Source organism: Toxotes jaculatrix, chromosome 20, assembly GCF_017976425.1.
Source record: "Toxotes jaculatrix isolate fToxJac2 chromosome 20, fToxJac2.pri, whole genome shotgun sequence".
Lineage (NCBI taxonomy): Eukaryota > Metazoa > Chordata > Actinopteri > Toxotidae > Toxotes > Toxotes jaculatrix.
In genome coordinates this window covers 4,196,344-4,219,812 of record NC_054413.1, presented here as the reverse complement: position 1 = coordinate 4,219,812, position 23,469 = coordinate 4,196,344, and the positions used below count along the sequence as shown (strand labels likewise).

Genomic DNA, 23,469 nt, shown 5'->3' with positions numbered 1-23,469 from the left:
TTTGACATGGTGTTTTAGATCAGCAAATAAAGCCAGTTCTATTCGGTGAACTCCAGGCCACACTGTTTGACTTCTGTCTCGATTGTAAGCGCTCGCCACCGTCTCTTGTCTTGTGCCTGGGAAATTCCATACTTCCTATGCTATATTTATAAGCTCATGCTCGTCTGTTTTGCGCAGCCATATCGAACAAGAACTAGATCATGTCACATTAGGTCACCTCGTGGTCAGCAGAGAAATGTTTTTCCTCCTGTCGCGGTTTGAAGACATGCAGGAGAGTGAAGGTTATTTTTGGAGCCAAAACTCTACAAGCTCGTCTTCCTCCAGCTCATAATCATCACAGCTACAAGAATGACCTTAATAATAATCTTTTCTAATTTGGGAAATGCGAATGCCGTTTAGCAGCTTTGCCGTGTTAACTCGAAACCTAGAAAACACAGAATGCCTAATGTGCCTTTCATTCACAACATCTTCATCTCTGTCTTGTTTTTTTTTTTTTTTTTGGTGGATAAGCGAGGGCTGAGGTCCTAATGTATCTGCCGTAATGAAGCGTATCTCTGTTTTAATAATAAAGAGGCAGGCTTGTCAGCTCTGCAGGCTGTGGGTGTGTTTTATTGCTCTCCACTGTCCTGTTCAGAGGTGGATCATTATCATGTTGCCCTCGCTGCTCATGGATATGAGATTAGCGTTGGCCCTCGAGGCCTGTGTTGCATTCTGCTGAATGGGTAATGGAGAGGAAAGCCTGTAGCTTGTTTGGTTTATGTTGTTTTCATAGTGGAGCGGAAAGGAAAGAAAGTTTCTCAGGTGCCAGTGAAATATGATGAATCTTCTCCCTAGTATGAAAAAACACACTGACTATACACAACCTTCCTGGCTTCAGGCATGTACCCGTCCATGCCTGAAGCCTGAGATGCCTCAGGATGCGGCGCTCTTACATTACTGTGTCCGTCAGTGTGTGGTGAGACGTTGCTTGGCGTCAGGGCTGTTTCCTTTGGTCTGGCCCACAGTTACGTGGGGCTCTCTCTGGTCAGGGTGTGTCTCGTGGTGTTGGTGATTTCTCCGACTGGAACTGATGCATCCTTCTCAGTCGGATGCCAACTATATTGTGCTATATAGTACACTTGTACTGCGAGGCAAGACTGACATTGGGTACTGGCTATTGTTTAGGGACTGAAAGAGGAACAAATAAGATGCACAATTTGGTTCAGTTGCTGGTGTTAAGTTTTGGTCAGTTGACTTATCAATTGCTCCTGTGTTTGATGTATTTTGGAGTATCTATACCTCAATTGCTTATTGATATTCAGTGGATGTCAGGGTCAGGCTCCATGCATGTATTTGTGTGCAGTTACATGGGTGCTGTCAGGTGTTTTTTGTGCGTGTCACCTCCCCTGCTGTCATTTCCACTCACAATCCGGGGTCTGTCTGCTGTGTTGAGGCGGAAGAGCTGATGGATATAGTTGCTTGCGGGGCTTCCACCTTGTGCTGCGTGTGAAGTGGCTGCTAAGCGGCTGCGAACAGGGAGCGCTTTGTCTGTCCGGAGGAAGAAAATGCCTCGCATTGAGAACCTCTCTGTGATACCCCCGAATAGAGAGGGAAGAGAGGGAGAATAGTGTGAGAGTGTGTGTGTGTGCAGCCAGTGTTCATTCTGCAGCTCCTTCAGCTCCTGTGTCCTGTTTATGATTTTTTTTTTTTGCCTCTCTGACACAGCTCTGAAATTTCATCGAGTAGCTTTTTCCTCAAATGTGATCTTGGCCACATAAATTTGGTTTTATAAAACAGAACCCAGAGGCATGAATGTTCAAATCAGAAATTGCTAATGTTGTCATGACAACAAGTAAACCTTGCATGGTTCACCTGAGACATTCATTGGAACCCGTGGCAGCCTCATTGTGGGGGAGTTGGCATGAAGAAGTGGAATAAAAAGCCAAAGAGACAAATTTATGTAGAGAAACTCAGACACATGCTGAAACTGTAAGTTATGAGGAACAACAGGGAGAAGAGTAGATACAGCAAAAAAAAAAACAAAACAAAACAAAACTTTTTGTACAATACATTCTGCTCACAGTTCATTACACAATACACAATACCAGAGTCACTGTGTCATTTGCTGCACATGTAAACAAAGAATTTCTACATTTAGAGACTTAAAATTAAGTCTAACTGTCACATATCTGAACTGAAGACCTGTGAGCTGAAAATAGCGAAAATGCATCAGCATCACACACACACACACATACACACACAAATTCTGAGCTATAACTGAAAACCTGTCGCTGTTTTGTGTGCATGTGCTCAGGGCCCTCTGTGATGCCTCCCTCTTAGAAAACCCCCTCACATTTTTAGCAGAAATTTCGCTGAAATCAAATCGTTCTTTGGAACATTATTAGCAAGGACAAATTACCAATGTTTCTCATTTGTCTCATGACAGAGTGTCAGTCAGGGAGGAAATACTGAGTCACTTTGAGGCAACAATTGTAGGAAACTCTGACCAGTAGAGCTTCAAGTGGGAGTGTTCACAATACAGCAACAGTCAAATTCTTTAGAAAGAAATGAAATGCAGGTATTAAACTGTTTTTTACTTTATAAAATGTAAATTAGACTTATTTTATATTATTATATTTTTGAGTGTGCTTATCTAAAAGTGTAGTTGACAGTGTTAGTGATAAAACAGCTGATGGATATGTGGCTGTGACTGCAGAAAAGGCTTTTTCCAACTCGCTGTTTTGCCAGCACAGCTGTGTTTACAATGATGTCGATGGCTTGCACTTAGATTTGGAGCTGGCCAGTGTGCTGATTGAACCCAGTGACCACAGTGATGAAGCTGCACAACAACAGGCTGCATGCAGAAAGCAGTTGAGACACACACACACACACACTCACCCTCATCTACTGTACACTCCCGGCTTGTTCCCACAGCTGTGTGCTTCACTAAGCAGCAGTTACTACAATTACACAACATTCTTATCAGATCACGAGCGTTTGTGTTCAGCGTAGAATTCGCTTTGTGATCTCAGCCTGATTCTGTGTTTGATTGTTTTTTAGTTTTTCATTCCAGTCCTCATTCCTTGGACTTCCAGTTACATACCGTTACACTCTGATGCCTGTGTGAGTCTCTGTGTGTGTGTGTGTGTGTGTGTGTGTGTGTGTGTGTGTGTGTGTGTGTGTGTGTGTGTGTGTGTGTGTGTGTGTGTGTGTGTCACATGGAAAGACAGTTTAGGGTTGCGTCTGTGTGCTGCAGTGGTGGCTTTTTGACCTCCCGTCGAGGAAGAATGGCACTCATCCAAACAGGAAATGAAGCCTTATAGCTCTGTGTGTGTGCGTGTGTGTGTATGTGTGTGTGTGTGTGTGTGCATGTGTGTGTGCTCCTTGTGTTTCCTGCTGATCCCACTGCTTGGCTGTGTATTTTGGTCTCTCTCCTCCTTCCCCTGGTGGTCTCTCCCACTTGCCTGGCTCTGTAATGCAGAATTTGTCTGTATTAATGTTTTTTTTTCCACTGCTGGATATTTACACTTATTCTACATGCCTCTTTTTTTTGTCATTGGACTATGATGACGTGTTTTCTCGGTCTCATATTTAACTATAATTTGAAATAATTAGCAAGAGTAAGGTGATATTTGCCTCCTTTTTATGTATGTTGTCCTTTTATAGATTCAGTTATTAATTGATGAACTGCAACAACAATCCACAATGAAACATCTTGTGATGTTGGTGACACACTTTTGGCTCCGTCTTCATCACTGAGCAGCTAATGGGAGTCAGTAAGGGGGAGATTGACGATGTTAAAAAAATTGGAAACTAGGAAACTCAGCACCTGGGAAAGTGTAACTGTAATAGTTTAGATCATGTCCACTTCTTGCTATTAAATGATGGTCCTGTTTTTGGTACGGAGCAGCAGAAATCTCATATACTACCCCCTGGAGCTGCAGCACATTTATATTTAATTGCCTTTAAACGGCTTGTATGTCCAATGAACAGCCCAGAACCTAAAGAAAAATACAAGAACCATAAGATCTTCATATTTGAGAATCTGGAAACAGATAGTGTCTGTCAGTTTTACTAAAATAGATTATTTCAACTATTAATCAATTGTCAGAAGCCTCTATTTGTCTGTCGATCTCCATTTGATTAATCATCCATTAAATTCAGGATTACCACCCTCAAAGAGCGTTGCTGCATTTGCTCGTTGAGATGTAACGCGTTGAATGTGAAGTGTGACAGTGCATGCACATTCACCATGACTCTGTCCTGCGTGAATAGAGTTTAAATTGCGGTGAATGATGATGTGAAATGACTGGTGACTGATGTTATTCAGTGAATCATCAGCTCCTCTGCTCTGCGGCTACTTCCTCTCCTGCTCTTCCCTCTCTACCCCCCCTCTCTACTTCCCACTGCAGAGCATCATCATTACCAGTGCATTCTTTCCCACTTAACAACCCTCTGCAATTACATCCAATCATTACACCTCTGTTCTGCAGTTCCTCCCTGTATAAGAGTAACGCAGGCAATTATTTGATAGCTCTGTGTAAACATGGCTGATGAGGAAATGCTTGCTTTCCCTCACAGAAGACACAATTTTCAGCTCAGATTCAGATTTTGGTGTTTGTCATCTCCATTGTTCAAAAACTTCAGGGCTCAGTCAGAACGCTGTTTTGGCCACAGCCCAAAGGTAGATGGGCTAAAGTCAGCGGAGGTGTTTCCATATGTGCTGTGTTAGCAAACAAAGCGTCGACCTTGGCATGTTGTCCTGGCTGTTTTTGGTAGAGTCTTTTGTTTTTTTTTGTCTCTGCTGGGAGAGTGGGAGAGACAATCTCTCCGAGGTTTTACACTCATCGAGTCCTCACAACCTCCGCTTCTGGCTCAACCATATCACACATGGGTTGTTAGGTTTACTAGAGGAATCCGGTTTTTGAGGGATGTTTAACAAGAAGCTGCCAAACTGAGAACTCCCCACGGGGCGTTTGACCTCCCACTCTGGCTCCGACTGCAGATGGAAGCTCCGACATGCTCTGTGTTGCACTAATGGCTCAGAGAAACAGCCCCACCAAAGGGCCTTTGGACAACTGCTTGACTCCACAGATGACAGGCTTCAGATGTGCTGGCTGTAATCACGCTGAGAAACAGACCAAACAAAGAGGCATTTGCTCTGCTTCGACAGCCGTTTTGGCTCGGTGCTGAGTTGGGAGTGTTGGATTGCGCTGCTCCTACAGATGAGGCCGGACACAGTCAGAACAAGCAGCTACGAAACAGGCATGTGACTGGAAGTTTATTTGCTCAAGCCTAGAACAAGGTGCCTTCTAGCAGTGGCTTCTGGGGGGTTGGGCTTCGCAGTGGGTCACAAGATCACCCTGAGGGGTCATGAGATAACTGACAGCAATGAAGCAAACATTTCTCAAGGAAATTATGTCAATAGAATATAATTGTTTTGTCTTTTTTCTTTTTTTTCTTGTGAAATACTAGATAGTTTCACATTTTCTTTCCATAGACAACCAGGACATCTAAGTGTCTGCCCAGAAAATTAAAGACAACATTCTCTGTTCTCGATTCACCTCTTTTTTTCTTCCATTGACCAGTAATACAGTCAGAGATCCCAGTTTCTCCACCAGGAAGAGCCTCAACACACAATGATGCAACACAGCCACAAGATGTCTTAATGACACAGCTGAGTGATCACATTTCAAGCTTTTTACTGTCCCGTGTTTCCAGATCCCACAAACGCAACAATATTTAGGACCAGCTTTGACAAAAGTTATTTCAGGAAATAACTGTAGTAGACGCGGGCCGGGCAGGTTGACTTAAAGTGGGCGCAGCAGGAAAAGCACACTTCAGCACTTACAGCACTTCATCGTAAAACAACTGCTGTAACACACTGAGCATCGCAAAATGTTCAAATCCGCTCTCGGGGGTCAGCGTGGGTAATAGTGTGAGCGTGAAGCAGGGCTTTGCTGAGAAAGAAACATAACACTTATAAGAAGAGATGTTCATGTCCTCGTCAGGCTGTCTTCACCTGGCAGCCTCAAGTATTCTGATAAATCCTCTTGCATAGTAAGCCTGAAATTGAGGTTCAAATGTGTTTAACAGACATGTGCTTCATGGTTATTATCTCCTCGTAATCCCACAGAACAAGAATGTCCAATTCCTGGACTGCTGTAAAGACAAGCTTATCTTAGCTCTCAGCCAGGACTGACCTTTAATAAGACCCTCAGCCGCGTCGTATTTCAAATTCATGTGTAGTTGTGGTTTATGATATTACACAAGAGTAAAAATAGTTCATGTCCTTATGTTCCTGGACAGCATACCATGTGAAATGAGTGCTTTTCAGTGATGTGTGTGTGTGTGTGTGTGGCATCTCAGAGGAGCACGATGAAGATGTCTCGCTGCCAGTTTGCTGAAACTTTTTTTTTTTTTTTAAGTCTTATAATCATCTACAGTACAGCTCTATCATTAACCATTGGCACATTTGTCTGGTCTGGCTAACCACACATGCACACAGACACATTGGTATGTAGGGTGTGTTTGTCTAGGAATAGGCTTTTCCCCACGTTGTGTGTAAGTACCCGCTTCAGCCCTACTACGCCTACAGTAGATTGCTGTTCAGCTTTTTTGTGTTTGTTTGTGCATAGCTGGCATTTTATCGAGGACATCATCCAGCGGCCGGCCTGCCAAAACGCTGAAAAGGCTGTTTTTCTTCTCTCTCCAGCATGTGCTGAAGTGAAACCGGCTGTCTCAGTCCCATATCAAAGTATACGGGCATTTTTATCTTCTTTTCAGCCACTGCTTACCTCACGCTCTAGAACAGGGCGTGTTTGTCTGGTGGGAAGCTGTCAAGTTACGTTTGCGCAAGGCTTCGAAATTCCATCCCCTGGCCCTTTGATTGGCTGTGCCACTGGACTGAGAGATTTATTCCCCCTTTTGCTGATGTTTTGTGGACACATTCTGTCAATGTGTGACCAGATTCCCAAATACTGCTGCCTTACCCGACTCTCCCCCTTGACTGCGCAATGTATTTCAGCGTTTCGGCATAGAGGCCCGGTCAAAGAGGGTCACGGTGGAAAGAATCCCAGTCCCAGCACTGCCATAAGTCTAAAAAGATGCTTGATGCAGAAAAAAAACAGTGTCAGTGAAAGAAATCAAAGCACATGCACTTTGATCTCCACTGAATACACCCTTTCAGTCAAACAGACTTTTATCAGAGCATGAAGCATACTAAACACACACAGAACAATACACAGTGGAGGAACATCCTTCATTCATTAGCACACTTGAGATGGTGGAAGAGTCAGACAGTAAGACATTTCTTCAGAGTGCCAAACTGTTAGGAATATTATACAGCATTTTATATATATATATATATATATTTTTATTTTTATTTTTTTTTTCCTTTTAGATGTCTCTTATCTTTTAAAAGTCTCCTTAATATTTGACAAAAAACAAATTTCGAACACACTAGGATAGAAACATAACTTACAGAAAGAGGTGGGTAATGTGGATAAAGTCCTCCGTCAGCACTTTACAAATGCATAATACATGGAATCAAGATAGATCACGATATAGTAGGTTTTCTGGAAAATCAGTGGAGAGATTGTTCAGATAACCAGTCAGGAATGTCTATATTTGGCTAAGAGAGCACAAAAAAACCCTGAGAAATAAAATCACTTAATCGCACTGATGCACAAATCATATAAAAATAACTACTTAAGACCACAGAGCCACAGCCGCTATCAGTACAGGACTATATAACATTACTTTCTTATCAACATTGTCATTAAGTACCAGAGGTTGTAAAATGTCCAACTTACAAATCTGTTCACTTTTCCAGAGTTTTTAAATCAGTATAGCCCCCGCAAGAACCCCATCACTGAAATGTTTTCTTTAGTGAGACAAGAAGAACCAACAAAATCCTTCACTTTGTGGAATCTTTTGGCAAACAATAACAAGCCAAGCCATAAATTGTTAAGCAGAGAAATGAACACTGTATAACCACCTTCTCTGCCTGTGAAATTCAGACAAATAGCAGAAAGAAACCTGAGACCAAATTCATCCACAGACTGTCTCCTAATCAGCAGTGACTCTGTCCAGGGAAGCTGTGTTTTACAACACTACATCTTTTGCCATCGTCTCTTTGGTATCCAAAAAGTGATCCCAGCATGTCCAGGGTGGTAAACATGTCAATGTTTCACCGTGTGACATAATTTAACCTTTTTAGATTCCAGGGTGTTGAAGTTCAAACATTAAAAATAGCTGATCCTGTGTGATCCCATTCGGAGATGCACACTTTCCAAGCGCAGTCTTAACCAAAATGGCAACAGTCTGGATTTAAAAGAAAATAAATAAATCACAAATATTTAGGCACTTGTTGCTACTAACAACACAACATGAATCTCTCATCTTGGCAGCCACTGCTTTGACTCACTCGTATCCCAAAATGGGAAGAAATCTCCGAGTTCAAAATGATCTCTATGACTCTGGCTAGAACGTGTGGATGACGACGATGGTGTTGGCAGCAGTTCCAATGTATGACCTAGATTCTCAGACTAGTCATATAGGTGGGTGACTCTTGTCTGGGTGTGGGGAGAATTGGGAGGAATTAGAGGGATGCAGAAAACCCAAAACTAAAAGGATGCAAAAGAAGAAATGAGTGGAGGGAATGCCTGAAGATACCAGAGGTGAAGAGTAAAAAGAGGAGTTCAAACAGGAGAGGGTAGCGAGAGGAGGAGGCCTGTAAATCCTAAAAGCCTGTAGCTGATGGAGTAGCCAAACACCACAGCCAAAACTGCTCAGTGTTCTGGGAAAACTGCTGCAGGCCTCAAACATATGGGTGACAGTGGTTGAGAACACATGTGAATCATCCACCTTTCAGTTTGGCAAGATGTATTCAGTCTCTTTCCACCTAACAGATGGACCATTGGGATCAAGTAAACACCTTTAGTGCCAGTTAAAAAGTCAGTAGAAGCAGTCAGTGGGGGGAGGGGTGGGGGTTCTGGAGTTCTCTCTGGCAGCAGCTGATCGAGTCAACAGGACGCAACCGCACGCTGAGTGGCAGTTTTTATAAGAACGTGGTTTCGAATGCACCCCTCCGTTAACATCAACCCGCGCTGTTACAACAACGGCCACTTTCTCGGCATACAGGAAGGAGATGAGCTCATACACCACGTCGCCGTCTCACTTCCCCCCTTTGCCATCTGTGATGATGTTTGTCCACACACTGTTGTCTGATAAGGGGAGTATGTTCAGCCAAGGCCACATGCTTTCCCAGTTTAGCTACAATATTTTAACTACACTTCTCTTGTTTCGGACTTTCTTTCAGTGGTTTGTGGTGAAACTTTTCCTCTTTTTGGCTGTAAACATGCACTTCCTCATATCTAATAACAGTGTTCCATGCTCATGACTTTACAGTGATCTTTATTGCAGCCAGAGAAGTCAACATGTGGGGGTCATTGTGAGGTGAAATGAGGTTAACACTTTGTTTCAGAAGGAAAACCAGACCTAGAATGATCGAGCTATTCTCAACTCCTCTTTCAGTCCTTATTCCGTCAGGGTCTCTCACAGCCAATCATTGAAGCCCATTACTCCCCCTGCAAATGGAAGCCAAATAGACTGATTAGATTTTGGCCTCGCTGTTTCCAGATGATCATGATTTATGACAGTTTGAAATTTGAGCCTCGTCTCGGAGCTGCAGAGTTGATCTGTTAAACCAGTCCTGGTGGAGCTCTTACACACTGGAGTTTGAAGCGCTGCTAAAATTGAACATTTGTGCATTGGCTTGGTTGTCTCGTTGGGAAGACTTCGTCACTGCAGTGCTGTTTTTACATCAGGAGCCTCTCATGTTCTGGGAGCCTGGCTCAGGTTAAAAAAGATGCCTGTAGTCAATGCTCTGTCATCCCTCTTAATTCAAACAGACACAACAGGGCATTGGAACAGAACGGATGTTTCCCATTTGTATGGGAAGTCTCTGTGGGAGCAATTATGTATGAGCAGCTTTGCCAGTTATGAAATATTGATTTGCCTTTTTTCTGTAATTTTGAACGATCCATCCTCTTTCGCCCTTTGTGTGTCCTGTATGAATCTTCTTTGCATCATTCCTTTATAGGTGGTAGAGCTGTCAGCTCTCAGGCTTATATCTCATTAATGTCACAGTTTAAAATTAGACTGTACATTATCCAGAGATGTCAACTTGACTGCACTGTACTTGACTACATATAAACCAGGCGACTCTGGGATGAGTGATACTTGAAGGCTAAATTGGCCATACAGTGGAACAGTGCAGCATAAAGAGACAGCGCTCAGGCCGACTCCAGATCCCAGTGGCATGAAAGGAATCCTCTGTTGGTGCTGGTTGCTGACTCCGTCCCCCCCCTCTGTAAGAGACCATCGTTTTACTGGTCTGCCCTCAGCAGACATAGCAGCCTTTCATCTCTCATTGGAAGGGCAGCTGCTCCTGGACTCCTCTCAGCTCGGTGGGAATGAGAAAGAGAGGCAGGGGATGTAAATGCAGTGGTCTGTGGAAGATTTGAACACGATGGTCGGTATGCAGGGGCCATATCGTCCATCATGCCTTTAGAGCTGAATCAAATTAGTTTATTAACCAGTCGACTGGCAGAAAATTAACCCTCAGCCATTTTGATAATTGTTTAATTATTCTAGTCATTTATCAAGCAAACGTGCCAAAGACAAGCTAATTTTCAAACTGTAAGCCAGTATATCCAATTTTTAGCAAAGTTTCCTAATACAGCTTTAAAGTTATTCATTTTTTTTAAAGGTTGGATAATTAGTCAAACACTGATGCAATTTGAGTAGGAATTTGCTTTTTGTCTCCAGAAGCATAAATAATGCAAAAGAGTTTGTCCCTCTCATTTTGCAAAAGGAAGATGAAAGACAGTTTTCTGATAATAGAAATCTGTGAGAATATGTACTCAGTACTCACTTCCCAATATCACTTTCAATTCCAACTCATCACTCTAACAGTATGTTTTCAAGTTTTTATAGATTTTTCCCTTAATAATTTATAATTTGGTGCCAGTAAACTCATTCCTATCAATTAAAATTTTAATTTCAGAAATGTTCAGATGAACATGCTTCCTGTGCAGGGCCTGGGTTGTACCGCAATCGATTTTATTAGAGCGCACTGGCTGTTGTAAAAAGATTAAGACCCCGGTGATGAAAAGCACAACCTCATGATTTAATTAAACCTTCTTAAGCTGCCGTATGACGGGTTCATTCAGTCCCAGAGGTCCCTGGTGTATTGGACTTTCCACTGTGGCATCAATCACATCCTCTCTTCTGTCTTCACTGTGTCATTTACAGACCGTGGACATCCATAAAGAGAAGGTAGCCAGGCGGGAGATCGGGATCCTGACCACCAACAAGAACACGTCGAGGACCCATAAGATCATAGCGCCGGCTAACATGGAGCGGCCAGTCAGGTACATCAGGAAGCCTATTGACTACACTGTACTGGACGATGTCGGCCATGGTGTTAAGGTGAGCAGGTTCCTCCTGATTTTTGCCTGTCTTGGTTCTCTCCTTTCAGATCTGTTCTCCAGTCAGTTTTCTCTTCACTCAGTCCATCACTTTATCTCTGCCCCTGTTATTCCATTTTCTTGTTGTACTATATCTAATTTTCTTCCCTTCCCCCTCCTCTCTTTCTTGCCAGAGGTATTCATATCTCCCTCCTTCTCTTCTTTCTTCCCACTTTGACTCGTTTTCTCGCTCACACTCTATCTCTTGTGCTTTTGCTTTCATCTTCAGAAAGCACCCCTTCTGACCCTACAGGAATATGTTTCAGCGTGGGTTGGTGGGAACAGGTTGGGGGTGGAGATGAACTAAAAAAGTGATTACATCATGTAGCTTTCAGAAAACAGCTCTATTCTTAGAGTGTAGTGGAAATGGCGAGTGAGGAGAAATTTGTGAGACGTTTTTAAAGGCACTTAGGCCCTGACCGCTCTCGTAATCTCGTTCTTGAGTTTCTCTTCCTTTGTAGAGGAATGATACTGTTACAATTAGATTTGTAGTTTATTTTCACATCAGGACAATCCGAAAGGCGGTAAAGAAGCTGATTTTGATGTGATAAACTCTAATGATCCAAGGGCGAGATTTTCCCTTCCTCCCTGCCATTAGGGCTCACTTTAGGGGTCACTCGGTCGTCCTGACAGCGGTGGTAATGACATCATTTCCTGATGGCCGCAGGCATTTTTGCGATCTCCATCCTCTCCCTCCAGCTTCCGCTGCCTCATCAATCAGCCAATCAATTGTAGCTGTCAGACAGATTGGATTAGAGGCTCGCCCTTACCATCCCGTAGTGTTACAGGCATTGATAAGGCAGGATAAAAGCCATTGTGCCACTCTCAATTTATTGTGTAGGGAATTATATTAGACCCTTCCGTCATGGTGAAAGGGTGCAAGGGCTAATGTGGAGTGAAGCATTTTATTTGAGTGTGTTTCCCATGCCAAAGACCAGGCTTTCACGTATTAGTATGAACATTATGTACTTAAAACTAAATAAAGAGTTCTACATTTTTAGAAATGCTCTATTCTACTCTGTCTTTGAGAGTGAGATGAGGTTGAAGGAACTTCCTGGTTGCCAAAAAAATGCTTCTAGTCTTTTTACTAGGCTAAGCTAACAGTCTCCTGGCTCTAACTCTATAGTTGATGCACAGACATCCAACTCCCAGCAAGAAAGGGAATTATCTCAAATGAGATCCATGTAAATCACCCAGAGTCCACATTAAATAAAATAAGTTGCTCAGAAACAGGCTACGAATATGTGGTTGCACAATAGTGTCAAAGTACTTCATGACTGTGCTTCATGACTGTTTTGAGGCTGTTTGATGCATCTATTTTAAGAACATTAGCTATCACTCTGGGCCTGCTCTCAGTGGATTTTCTCCTTTTTAACTGTCTTTAGAGATGCTGCATTTAGTTAGTGAATGTGATGAGGAACACACACACACATGCACACACACTCTCTCTTCTCCATCTCCTTCTCCTCTCCCCTATGCATGTCACAGCCCAAAGAGCCAATCGATATTCAATAACAGTACGCCATATTAATTCATATAGTATCCTGTGATGGCTGCTGTCAGATGCTCAGCCTGTATAGAATATCTATAGGCATGGTTTACTTACTGACCAGAATCAATACATTAATGGGAGTTTAAATCATGTCTATTGGCAACAGTTAACTGTGAAAGTCACTGCCTGTGCATGTGAGTGTTTGCATTGGCCTAAATGTTAAACTTACTTTATAGCCTTACACAGTGTTTGTATAGTTAAACATCAACTGTGAGCTGTAATACAGATAAGAAACATTATGTATCCCTAATATATATTGTTTAATAGAAGCTGTTCTCAGATTTGACGGAGTGACAAAGAAAAAAAAGAGGAATTGAGACAAAAGAGAAGGTGAATTTCGTCCAGCAGATAATCTGATACTTCTCTGGATATGGCAGCATTATATCAATAAGCCAGCCGGCCACATCTGGAGTCTCACAGCCGACAGATCATGGCGTTCCTCCGTCCTCTCAAGGCGTACTGACAGTGACATGATGCTTTTTAGCATTAATACGAAAGATGAGATTTATTCCCCCAGTCAGCTGATGCTTAATCTGGTCAGCTGGGCTTTCAGGAATCCAGGGACGATGTTGTCAGGTGTTTGAAGTTAGATTGCAAACCCTGGGTATTTTGTGTTGTCAGTTATAAGTTTGCAAGATTAACTTAGGGATAGTCCTGGTTTTTGGGGAATTCTGGTATTTTTCTTACTTGTCATATTTTTTGTGTGGTGTTTGCAGGTCATCAGGTCAATCTCCAAGAACTGAATGTCCTGATTTCGAGTTTCGAGAGGCTATTAAACATAAAACAGTTAGTCACCGTCATATGTTGACCAGTTGGACGCATTTTTAAACCCGACAGACTCAAACAGCTCTGTCAGACTGCAGCGCTCTGGATTTTCACCCCAGCTCCACATGCTAAGCCTTTTTGTCTGTCCGCAGTTCAACTTGGACGTTACCAAATCATTTCCATGCTGACGATTTGGTTTATGGAGCAAAACAGAGATACAGCAGTTGCCGGGAAGATAAGGGAAGGCTGCAGTAGGCCTTGGCATTTCCAGTATGACCTAGATTGTAAATTGAATCTCATCTAGCTGTGATAACCCAGGGAGAGTGAAATTTGGACGTGAAATTTACTATTCACAGCCTGAAGGTGTTTTCTGTTTTTGAAGGGGCAGAGATCACTTCATACAGGACTATGCCTTTTGGTTTCTCTTTCTCTCATGGTCTTGTGATGCTACAGTGCTTTCTTCAAAGGCCATTGGGGACACTGCATTATAGATGAGCCACTTGACTCTGCAGTTGTCAAACTGCAGATCAACCCCGCTGCTACGTTGGCTCCGTATTCTCTTTGACATCGGCCCACACAAGTACCAGGGTGCTTTTTATCCCTGCCAGGAATGAGATAATCTGAAATTATTTTGAGACCGAACCTGAGTATGTGTAAAATATCCAACCAAATGAACACAGATGTACCCAGTAGACTTACAGTGCATATTTGTGCGACAGATTTTTGATGTACAAAGGTAAAATTCTTAATGACAGAACAGCCTTGTTAAGATAAAACTTGTTTTTCTTGTGCACAATAGCTCTAAACATCAGATCCCAGAGATTTCCTTCCAGTCTGACTGTTGCGCTGGGTGTGGTACTGTAGTAACGAGGGCAACAGTCAGGACAGTGTTTTCTTCTGGTTGTATGATTTGTAACTGCTGACCTGCCCAGCTCTTGCTAAATGTTTATTCAGTGTAAATACAACGAGGAATCATTTTCTTTTGCTCGCTTGTACTTTGACTGATCCGTTTAGTCATGGCCATTTTGACATGCCCTCTTTCTGTCTCTCTCCTGTTTTTTTTTTTCCTTTGCCCACACTAAGTGGTTAAAAGCCAAGGTAAGTCTGGTTTGTCACATGACCCATTTTGCTATTATGTCCCTTTCACAGCAAACCCCTATATGTGATTATTGTTGTCATTTCCCTTGTTCTTTCCCATTAACCGACCTGTAGTCCTTTTAGTCAAGAACACACAGTCAAAGGATCTGTAACACCCTCCCTGTCAATTTAGCAACTATGTACATGTCATTTAATTTACATGTCATGTCGTCCGTAACTATTCTGTAGTTTATTTAAAATCTTTATAGGCTTCCCAGACAGCACATATATTCTTTACACTGTACAAATATCCTGGACTTTGCAGTACTGAAAATCCAGATTCAAACTCAACTTGTTTTCTTATTTTGTATTTACATGCGAGTCAGGACAAAGTGTTTTGCAAGAAACCTCATTGTAGCAACCCAGAGGTTTCTAACCTGCAATCAGCAGCAGTCACCCTGTGACTGAGATCTACACAAGCTGGGTTGGAATTACATAACCCATCAAATATTACCTACTGAAATATACACCTTTGCTGTTGAAGCGTTGTCATCTGGGCAGCCTATAACCTTTGATTTTCGTAGTAGTAATCGCCCACTGTGTCTGAAGTAATTCGTCTTTTAAATAAAGATCTTTTTTATTTTTTCTTCTAACCACAGCAACATGGAAACAATCAGTCAATTAGAGGAGGAACGCTATCGAGGACCAATCCACCGACGCAGAAGCCACCGAGCCCTCCGATGTCAGGGCGTGGCACGCTCGGGTAAGATTTCCATTTTAGTCACCATGAAAGGAAAGACTAATCCTCTAATTATCAAACACTGAATGAAAAAAACATGAGGCTCTTGTTGGGACGATTAAAGAACATGCAGTTAAAGTACTTGCCACGTTTATTTACTTATTTATATTAGATTTTTTTTTTTTTGAGCATTTGTGCTTTTTACTAAATAAATGTGAGCTGATGCTGCAGAACATTCTTTTTTTTTTTTTTTTAACTGATCTGAGAGGAAAGTGAACCAGGAAAAACAAAAATGTTTGGGAACTTACCTGAACTTTTATCTGTTGTGAGATAAAAGTTCAGGTTCATACCCTGATGACGCCAGTCGTGGTCGGATGCACAGCAGCAGTTGGCGACACTAATCAGATATTAATTCCAGGAGTAAACTGTGATGTACTCACATCCAGCTTGTGGCACACAGCATCCAGCTGCGTAAACTGATAGGATTTACTACGCTCCGGTGATCGCTTCCTCATAGCTTTGATGGTAGGATTTGCACTGAACTATGATCATTTTTGATTCATCATTGTTTGCTTTTCGTTTTCCATCTTTGGGCTGCTGCAGACGCAACACGCCCTACAAGACCCTGGAGCCAGTGAAGCCGCCCACGGTGCCCAACGACTACATGACCAGCCCTGCCCGACTAGGCAGCCAGCACGGCCAGCAGCACAGCCCCGGACGCACGGCGTCACTCAACCAGAGGCAACGCACACACAGGTAGATGAGAGGGAAAAACCAGATGCACACAGTCATTCACACAAACACACAAAAGCTTCTAAAATGTGAGGATTTATCTGAATGTAAAATGAGTATCTTTGAGTTTTGGACCTTTAAACCATGTTCAGATTGACCACAGCACTATATGAAGAAACTCGGACATTTTAGTGAGATCGGTGCTTTGTCGCCACAGAGGGCAGAGCAATACAAGGTCATCTGTCAAAAAAAGGAGAATGTGGCTCAGCTTTTGCCTTAAAATCAATGACACGACGTCATCCAGCTAAGAACTACTGGCCAGTCAAATACTTTTGTCATGTACGGAGCCAGAAATGATTGTTCCTGTGATAACTTTCCACAGTCATGAGATGGCTTTTGTGTGTGGAGGCTTATCAAATACATTGTTCTGGCACTCAGGCTGATCTTCCTGGATTCTATTTCATTGTCTCCTTGAGCAACGCCTCCTCCATCAGCACAGTCTCTCACGTTGCATCTTGAAGACATTATCTCAGCCTTCAAATGTCTTTGAATGCATGACAGTTTTCACACATATGCAGCCCACTGTACATCAGCTGTGATCCTTTTAGTTACCTTTTAGCTAGATCAATGCAAACACTGACACTCACACTACAAGTCAAGTCAGTATTTAACCCAAAAACAAAAAAGGGAAAATTTTGAAGATGTGTTTGTAGAAATACATAAAAAGAAACTTTAAGTTGGCTAAGGAAAGCACCATTAGACTAATGATGGAAAAGTGAGTAGATAATATGGAGTCAGTATTGGTCTCAAAATATCAGTCTGATAGAGGGCAAACACTGTTGCCCCCTGCTGATACAATAAAGTTGAAGATATAATTCTGCAAAGCTAATTTTATGGATAAAAGTCTCTGAAATCTCAATTCAGATATTAATAAATTATGCACAGCTTTTAATGGAAAGTGAGACACTTTAAACCCTTTTCCCATTTTTTTTGATAGATATGAGTGGAATTAGTATTCCATCTATTCCATCTACACCTGTTCACCTTAAACTGAACACTAAATGTGTACTCAGTGTTTCAGTAATGTCAGAAAAGCAGCTCTCCAAAAAGCACTGGCCCCCTCTCTTGTCAGATAGTTCTAATCTCTTCATTTAGTTCAGCAGCTTAGAGCTCTTTCACACCTCTTCCTCTCCTCCGCTACACTAAATCCAGTGTTTGTCTGACAAGGCTCGGAGGGTTTTTACCGCGGCCAGAATCACTGATATTAATATCTGTAAAAGCCTCCGTTATAAAGTGCGGTTGCAAAAAAAAAAAAAACCCCTAAGTCAACTGCAGCATTCAAACCCTTGGACACGGCTCTCAAGGATTGTTCCCCAGAATTCTCCATGCACAGAAAGCGGGAGGCGCCTTCATCAAATTTGAGTTACGAGTGAGTGAAGTCGCCTCATTAGCTAAAAAGCTTATTATGCTGACTGTGATGCTCATAAATATTATAGAACTTTTTATTTTCCCTACCCTTCGCCCAATTTCTCTTTCATGCTCGTGTGTTTTTTGTACAAAGCTGCTCATTCACGCAGAAATTACTCAGTGCTTCTTCTACATTCTCAGTTTAAAACCAAACCTTAGCTCTTTGTGTACTTAGCGTCTTCATTTGTTTAAAGGCTGCGGACCAGCAACAAAACGAACAGGCAGATATTTTGGCCGTGTAGCATCGCTGTTACTGATCTGTGGTTTAAAGCCACTATAATGTCCCTTTAACAAACTGATGCTGTCCTCAGAGTCAGACTATACCCGCCCTGCTTCAGCTAATATTGCTGTGGCATCACTATTTGATTATACAGGCTAAAAGTTGGCCGTGCTTATTCAGCTCATCAGTCTCTGCCATCCTCAGCTGAGGTCTAAATTCAATAGAGGCCTCTGTGTGTTCCTTCTGTACGATGCCCGTTATTATCTAATATATTTCTGTGGGGAAGATTACCCTGTCACACGTAGGTATCATTGTTTTTAGAAAACGTGCTCACTGCAGAGTCCCGGTAATAAGATTTGTTCTAACACTGTTTGTATAAAGTTGGATTCCTGTCTCAACCATCCAGACTGAACTAGATGCTTTCAGAATAGTATATATGTGTAGATTTTGTGGATGAGGTATGCAAAACAATGCATACACTGCTCAGCCTTCCTCAACTACAATGTATGGTTGGTACATACCTGTGTATGTTGTTGTTGTTGGTATGGTATGTACCTGTGACCTGTGAGTCACATTTTCTGTGCTGATCTCCTTTTGCACATTTCAGAGTGCAAATAAACATTATAGATAAACAGGAAATAATGACTGGGGGACTTCTCTGGGGTTTTAAGGTGGTAATGAAGATGTCTGAAGGGTCTGAATTTTGCTCACAGTTTGAAATCTTGTTGTCTGAATCATCCTGTACAACATCAAGATCATAAGCTCAGTGCATTTTTTTTTGGCAAAATGTATGTCAGTTGTTTACGAAGAGCCCTGAGCTGAAATCACATTACATATGATTATTAGGCTAGATCACAGCAGCCCTCATGCTCATCCTCTGCTCTTTATATACCTCAGGTTATTTATGCACATCCAAAGCCTCAATAACAATGTCCATAAGCAAGGATCTTTAAATCTTTTCTCTTAGATTATCCTCTTGGCTCCCAGTTATTTCAAATCTGTTGGTGGTACAATGGCTAAGCACATCTTTTTTTTTATTCCACGTTTTGTTTTTAGTTTCTGTTCATTTTCTCTGAGAACAGTGTTTTTTTTTTTGGCTCCAGGGAATTTTGTCAGCTGTGAGCAAGTGAGCTGGAACTTTTTTTTTTTTTATATGCCTAGCTGTGTGTTACAGACTTGGTTGATTTGTAAACAACTCCCTGTATTGAGTAGAGGCTGAATCAGGCTGGAAGGTAGCGCAGGAGAGATGGAGCTGGAGGTACCTTTATTTCACAGTGAGCATTCTGAAACAAAAGAAGAAGCAAAAGCTGGGGAAAATATAAATGGAAGGAGCAGGTAAAATATAGACGGATTAGATGGGATAAATCCTAAACATGCCGGGGTGGGGGGGTATCACCACAGATACTTTGCTTGCACTGCCACCAACATCCTTCAGAGGGGTAACCCCTGCTGTGTGTGCCTGGAGAGCCCCAGGGCTTGACTGACATGGATCAGAGAGGAGAGGGGGATGATGGGAAAGGGGATAAAGAGATGTGGGGGGAGGTGGGAGTGAGCAAGGGTTCAGTGGGATGGAAGGAATCAGAGGAGACCGGGGTTTGGGAGACGAATGGGGAATCACTTTACAGGCGATGAGGAGATAAGGGGAAGAGGTCGAGGGATGGTTAAGGGTGAGAGGCAGGGAGCGGGATCAGCTGAAAAGCCGAGATGAAAGGGGCAGAAAAAAACGAAAGGTCGGGTGAGGGACTGGAGCAGAAATGAGGATCAAGGCCTGCCCAAGAGAGAGAGAGAGAGAGAGTGATAGCAGAAGGGGGGATTTAGTTGGCCGGGCCATTGATCTACAAGCCCCAGAGTCAAACACAGGGTGAAACAGCCCTTATACAGGCCACTGCAGAGCTGACATACATATGACATTCCCATGTCCTATATCCTCACAGGGCAATATTGACAAAATCCAATACTGCCAATAAGTCCAATATGATATTTTAACTAAGAAGCGGGTAATTTGCTTTTGTAATCTGCTGATCGATTTGAGAGATGCTTTCATAGAATATTGAACAGTTATTAGTAGCGAGGATATGAAGTCATTTGTTTTTCATGTCACTTAAACTGAACAAACTGAATGTGCTGTTGTGTCTTTGCTCATTTTAGGTGATTCACTGATGATCAAGCTTGCAGAGTGTTGGGATAGATTGTTTGGCACAGGCTCATATCATGTACAACAAAGGGTTTACATTTAGCCAAGGATTAACCCCCATTCTATTACTAACTGCCAAATAAAAGGAAAACTTATTGTTTAACTAAACACGCAGAGTGTATGGTAATCACTGTAAATCATTTCGAGTGTTGTGGGGCAATTAGAGGATCTGAAGCAAGATATTTTTAGGTTGGTTTGCATCCTAAAAGCTTAATTATCCATTTTAATCCTGGACCATATTTCTGTTTATTCTCTCACTCATCATTTATTTCATTCTACAGCTTATTCTAAACGAGCCAAAAGAGTCAGTAAGAAAAAGGTAAAAAGATGGGAACTTAAATGTGACTTAAATAAAGTTTTGCAGGCTTTTTATCCTAAATAGGACAGAAGCTCAGGTGCAGTGGAGTCTACATATCTGCAGTTATACCTGCTGTGCAGTCTGAGCAGGTTGCCCTGAATAAAACCGTGTCCTCTTTCTCTTCTCTCTCCTCCCTCAGTGGAAGCAGCGGGGGTAGCAGCAGCAGGGAGAACAGTGGCAGCAGTGGAATTGGCATTCCCATCGCAGTGCCTACACCCTCCATTCCCATTTCTGGACCAGGTGAGTGTTGATAACTGCACAGCAAGAGGCAACAGTGGCTTTCTGTAAATAAATGGTACAAGTCAGTCAGTCTTTCTCCTTACTGATATAAGGTAGGGGCGGGATTGTACTCAACTAGCTTCAGGTGTTTAAAAATCCTGCAACAAAACCTGCCCCTCCCTGTCTTACAGAGCTGTGAGCCTACCTGAGAATGCCATTAAATTTGGTTTTGGAGAGTTTATTTCCCTTTTCCATGCTTCAGCCTCTGGTTAAAGAGAATCTCTGTCCTGATAAGAACTCTTTTTAGTATAAAAATGAAAAAAATATCTTTTGTCTATATTCCCAAACAATCATGCACCCAGAAACTCATATCAGCTGAGTTCTGGTCTGTCTGACCTGAGTAAAATGAGATAACGCTCTTCAAACATTGACAGGCAGTGATGAGAATACAGGGCCATGCTGTTTGCACAATGCACGTACCTTTGTTAGCCTCAGCCAGAGTTTCCTTTGGTGCATAAATCTGAAAGTATTAGATCAAAATATTTGCTTAAAAACTGCAAAATTTAGAAATTCGGAGCATCAGAAATCAAGTCCATTTTGTTAAATATAAAATACATGACTGTAATAGTGATAAGCTCTACTAGACAAGGTGTAAATTTAATGGTCCATTTGCAGATAGTGAGACTACTCTACACAAAGCCTATGTTTACCAGACAGGGATTATGCAGGCCCATTGTGTCCTAAGCACAGCTGATTCTCTATCCTACTGTGTAAATAGGCCAAGCTGCGTTAGGCCTGCAGCTTTACAGTGGAACAGTAAGGCCCACATAACACCACGCACAAGCTACACATAGTACTGCATTACACCATACACATGCCAGAGACAGTACTGTGTTTAACTTCTGCACATGACCTGAGCTGAGGACGAAATATTTTAAGGTTTGTGTAGTAGCTGTTTTACCTCAGCACCAGGAACAGGCCAGCAACACAGGACTTAACCACCGCTCTCCCCTATGAGCTCGTCGCCATGGAAACACTCAATTCATACCACAAAGAAGTGTGTCCAAGTGTGTGCGGCGCAGAGCTGTGCCTTGACAAAGTCAAAGTGCTCCCCTAGCCCCAAAGGGTTCTTGAGTAAAGTGATGTGATGTTATGTAACTGCGGAGGTGCAGGGAGGCGGGTGAGGACAGGCTCTGCTCCAGCTTCAGTATTAAACTAATGTAACTACTCCTTCCAGTTTCACCTATGTCTGCTCCCCCGGGAGCCCCTCCGCCTCCCCCACCCCCTCCTCCTCCTCCTCCTCCTCCTCCCATGGCCGGGCTCGCCCCACCAGCACCACCACCACCACCACCACCACCCATTGGTGAGACTTCTCGAACCTCAAGACCCCTCCTGACATCTCTGCTCTGTCTGGAGGGGGGACAATCAGCTCATCTATTATGATCTTCTCTTTGGCGGAGATGCACAAATAAGGGTGTTGTGGGTATGGATGGGTGTGTGTCTGTACACACTGCAAGCACAGGGGTTGTTCATAACACATCAGATAAACAAATGATGCAGTGTAAAAGTTGTTTTCTATGAAAGCACTTTACATTGATAAGTAGACAGAGCTTTCGAAAAAGAATTATGTAATGAAAAAATCTTTATCCCCCAGTTTTGTGCTTGCTTGGCAAAATTATTACCTTATTAAGGAAATAAGGAAGGATGGTAATCTGGCTGTTGACAGCTAATGGCTGCGGCCAACTTTTCTCAGCCAGTAAACTTGCTGACCTAAACACATCAGCCAAGATTTCCTTGTTGTTGAGCCCCGTGGATGCTTGCATTGTGAGCAGACTGTATATGTGCTTCTGTTTGGAGACACAACAGGCTCAGTTTACTTCCTACGTGGTTCATATAAAGAATGCATCAGCTTTTTTGTGTTCAGCTCAGGTGGCATTTTTCTTAATCCTCAGTGGTGGTGGTACTCTACTTTCTAATTCTTCACTGGTCTGTTATTGGCTGCAAAAGAAGTCTCATATCACCTAAGGTTCGGCTAAAGTTAATTAGTGCCTGCAGAATCCCTCAACTTGTTAATTTACATTTAATCTCAAAGCGCTGTATATCTCAAAAAACTTCCAAGGCTATTAGCAATCAGTATTTACAACATAAAACGATAAACTTTAAGACTCTCCAAGTGAGGTGCTGTTCAGGCAGAGTGTCTGCAGTATTTCCAGAGAAAGATTTAAAATTCATTTACCTTAAGGGCTATGAGACGTCTTTGCCACAGGTAAAGTATGACTGTTTCATTTGATTTGGTTTTTACCAGAAAAATGAGTGAGGTTAAAGTTGCATCAGGCAGCATTTAATCCTGAATTGCAGCCTAAATTATAACTAAAGATACTTTTATTTATTAGCTTTTTATTGGCTTTATTTTAAAACCAGCCAATAGTTACTAAAAATGTAAGAAGTTATTTGAAGGAAGAGGTGCCACATGTGGTCACTGGTACAAAATCTTGTTATGAATTGAAACCCGAAATACAAAACAGTGAGCCAGCTCTGAATTGTGAGTCTGTTAGACCCACAGCTGATGTCGCATAATTTGATTTCTGGGTAACGATGTTCCAAAACATTCAAACACCCATTTGGGTGCTGCA

General features: G+C 42.3%; 1 protein-coding gene across 6 annotated transcripts in view; it reads left to right on the top strand.

Annotated features, from left to right (window-relative positions):
* The window catches only part of abi1a (abl-interactor 1a), a 41,314-nt gene that overhangs the window by 11,473 nt on the left and 6,372 nt on the right, over window positions 1–23,469 (top strand). For 3 of the 6 annotated variants that reach the window (XM_041066333.1, XM_041066330.1, XM_041066329.1), the window contains exons 3-7: window positions 11,299–11,475; window positions 15,567–15,670; window positions 16,250–16,402; window positions 20,757–20,857; window positions 22,074–22,199. In XM_041066333.1, coding sequence (XP_040922267.1) covers window positions 11,299–11,475; window positions 15,567–15,670; window positions 16,250–16,402; window positions 20,757–20,857; window positions 22,074–22,199 — 661 coding nt within the window. The remainder of the gene's footprint in view (window positions 1–11,298; window positions 11,476–15,566; window positions 15,671–16,249; window positions 16,403–20,756; window positions 20,858–22,073; window positions 22,200–23,469) is intronic. The other 3 variants (XM_041066334.1, XM_041066335.1, XM_041066332.1) reach the window with 1 other exon arrangement.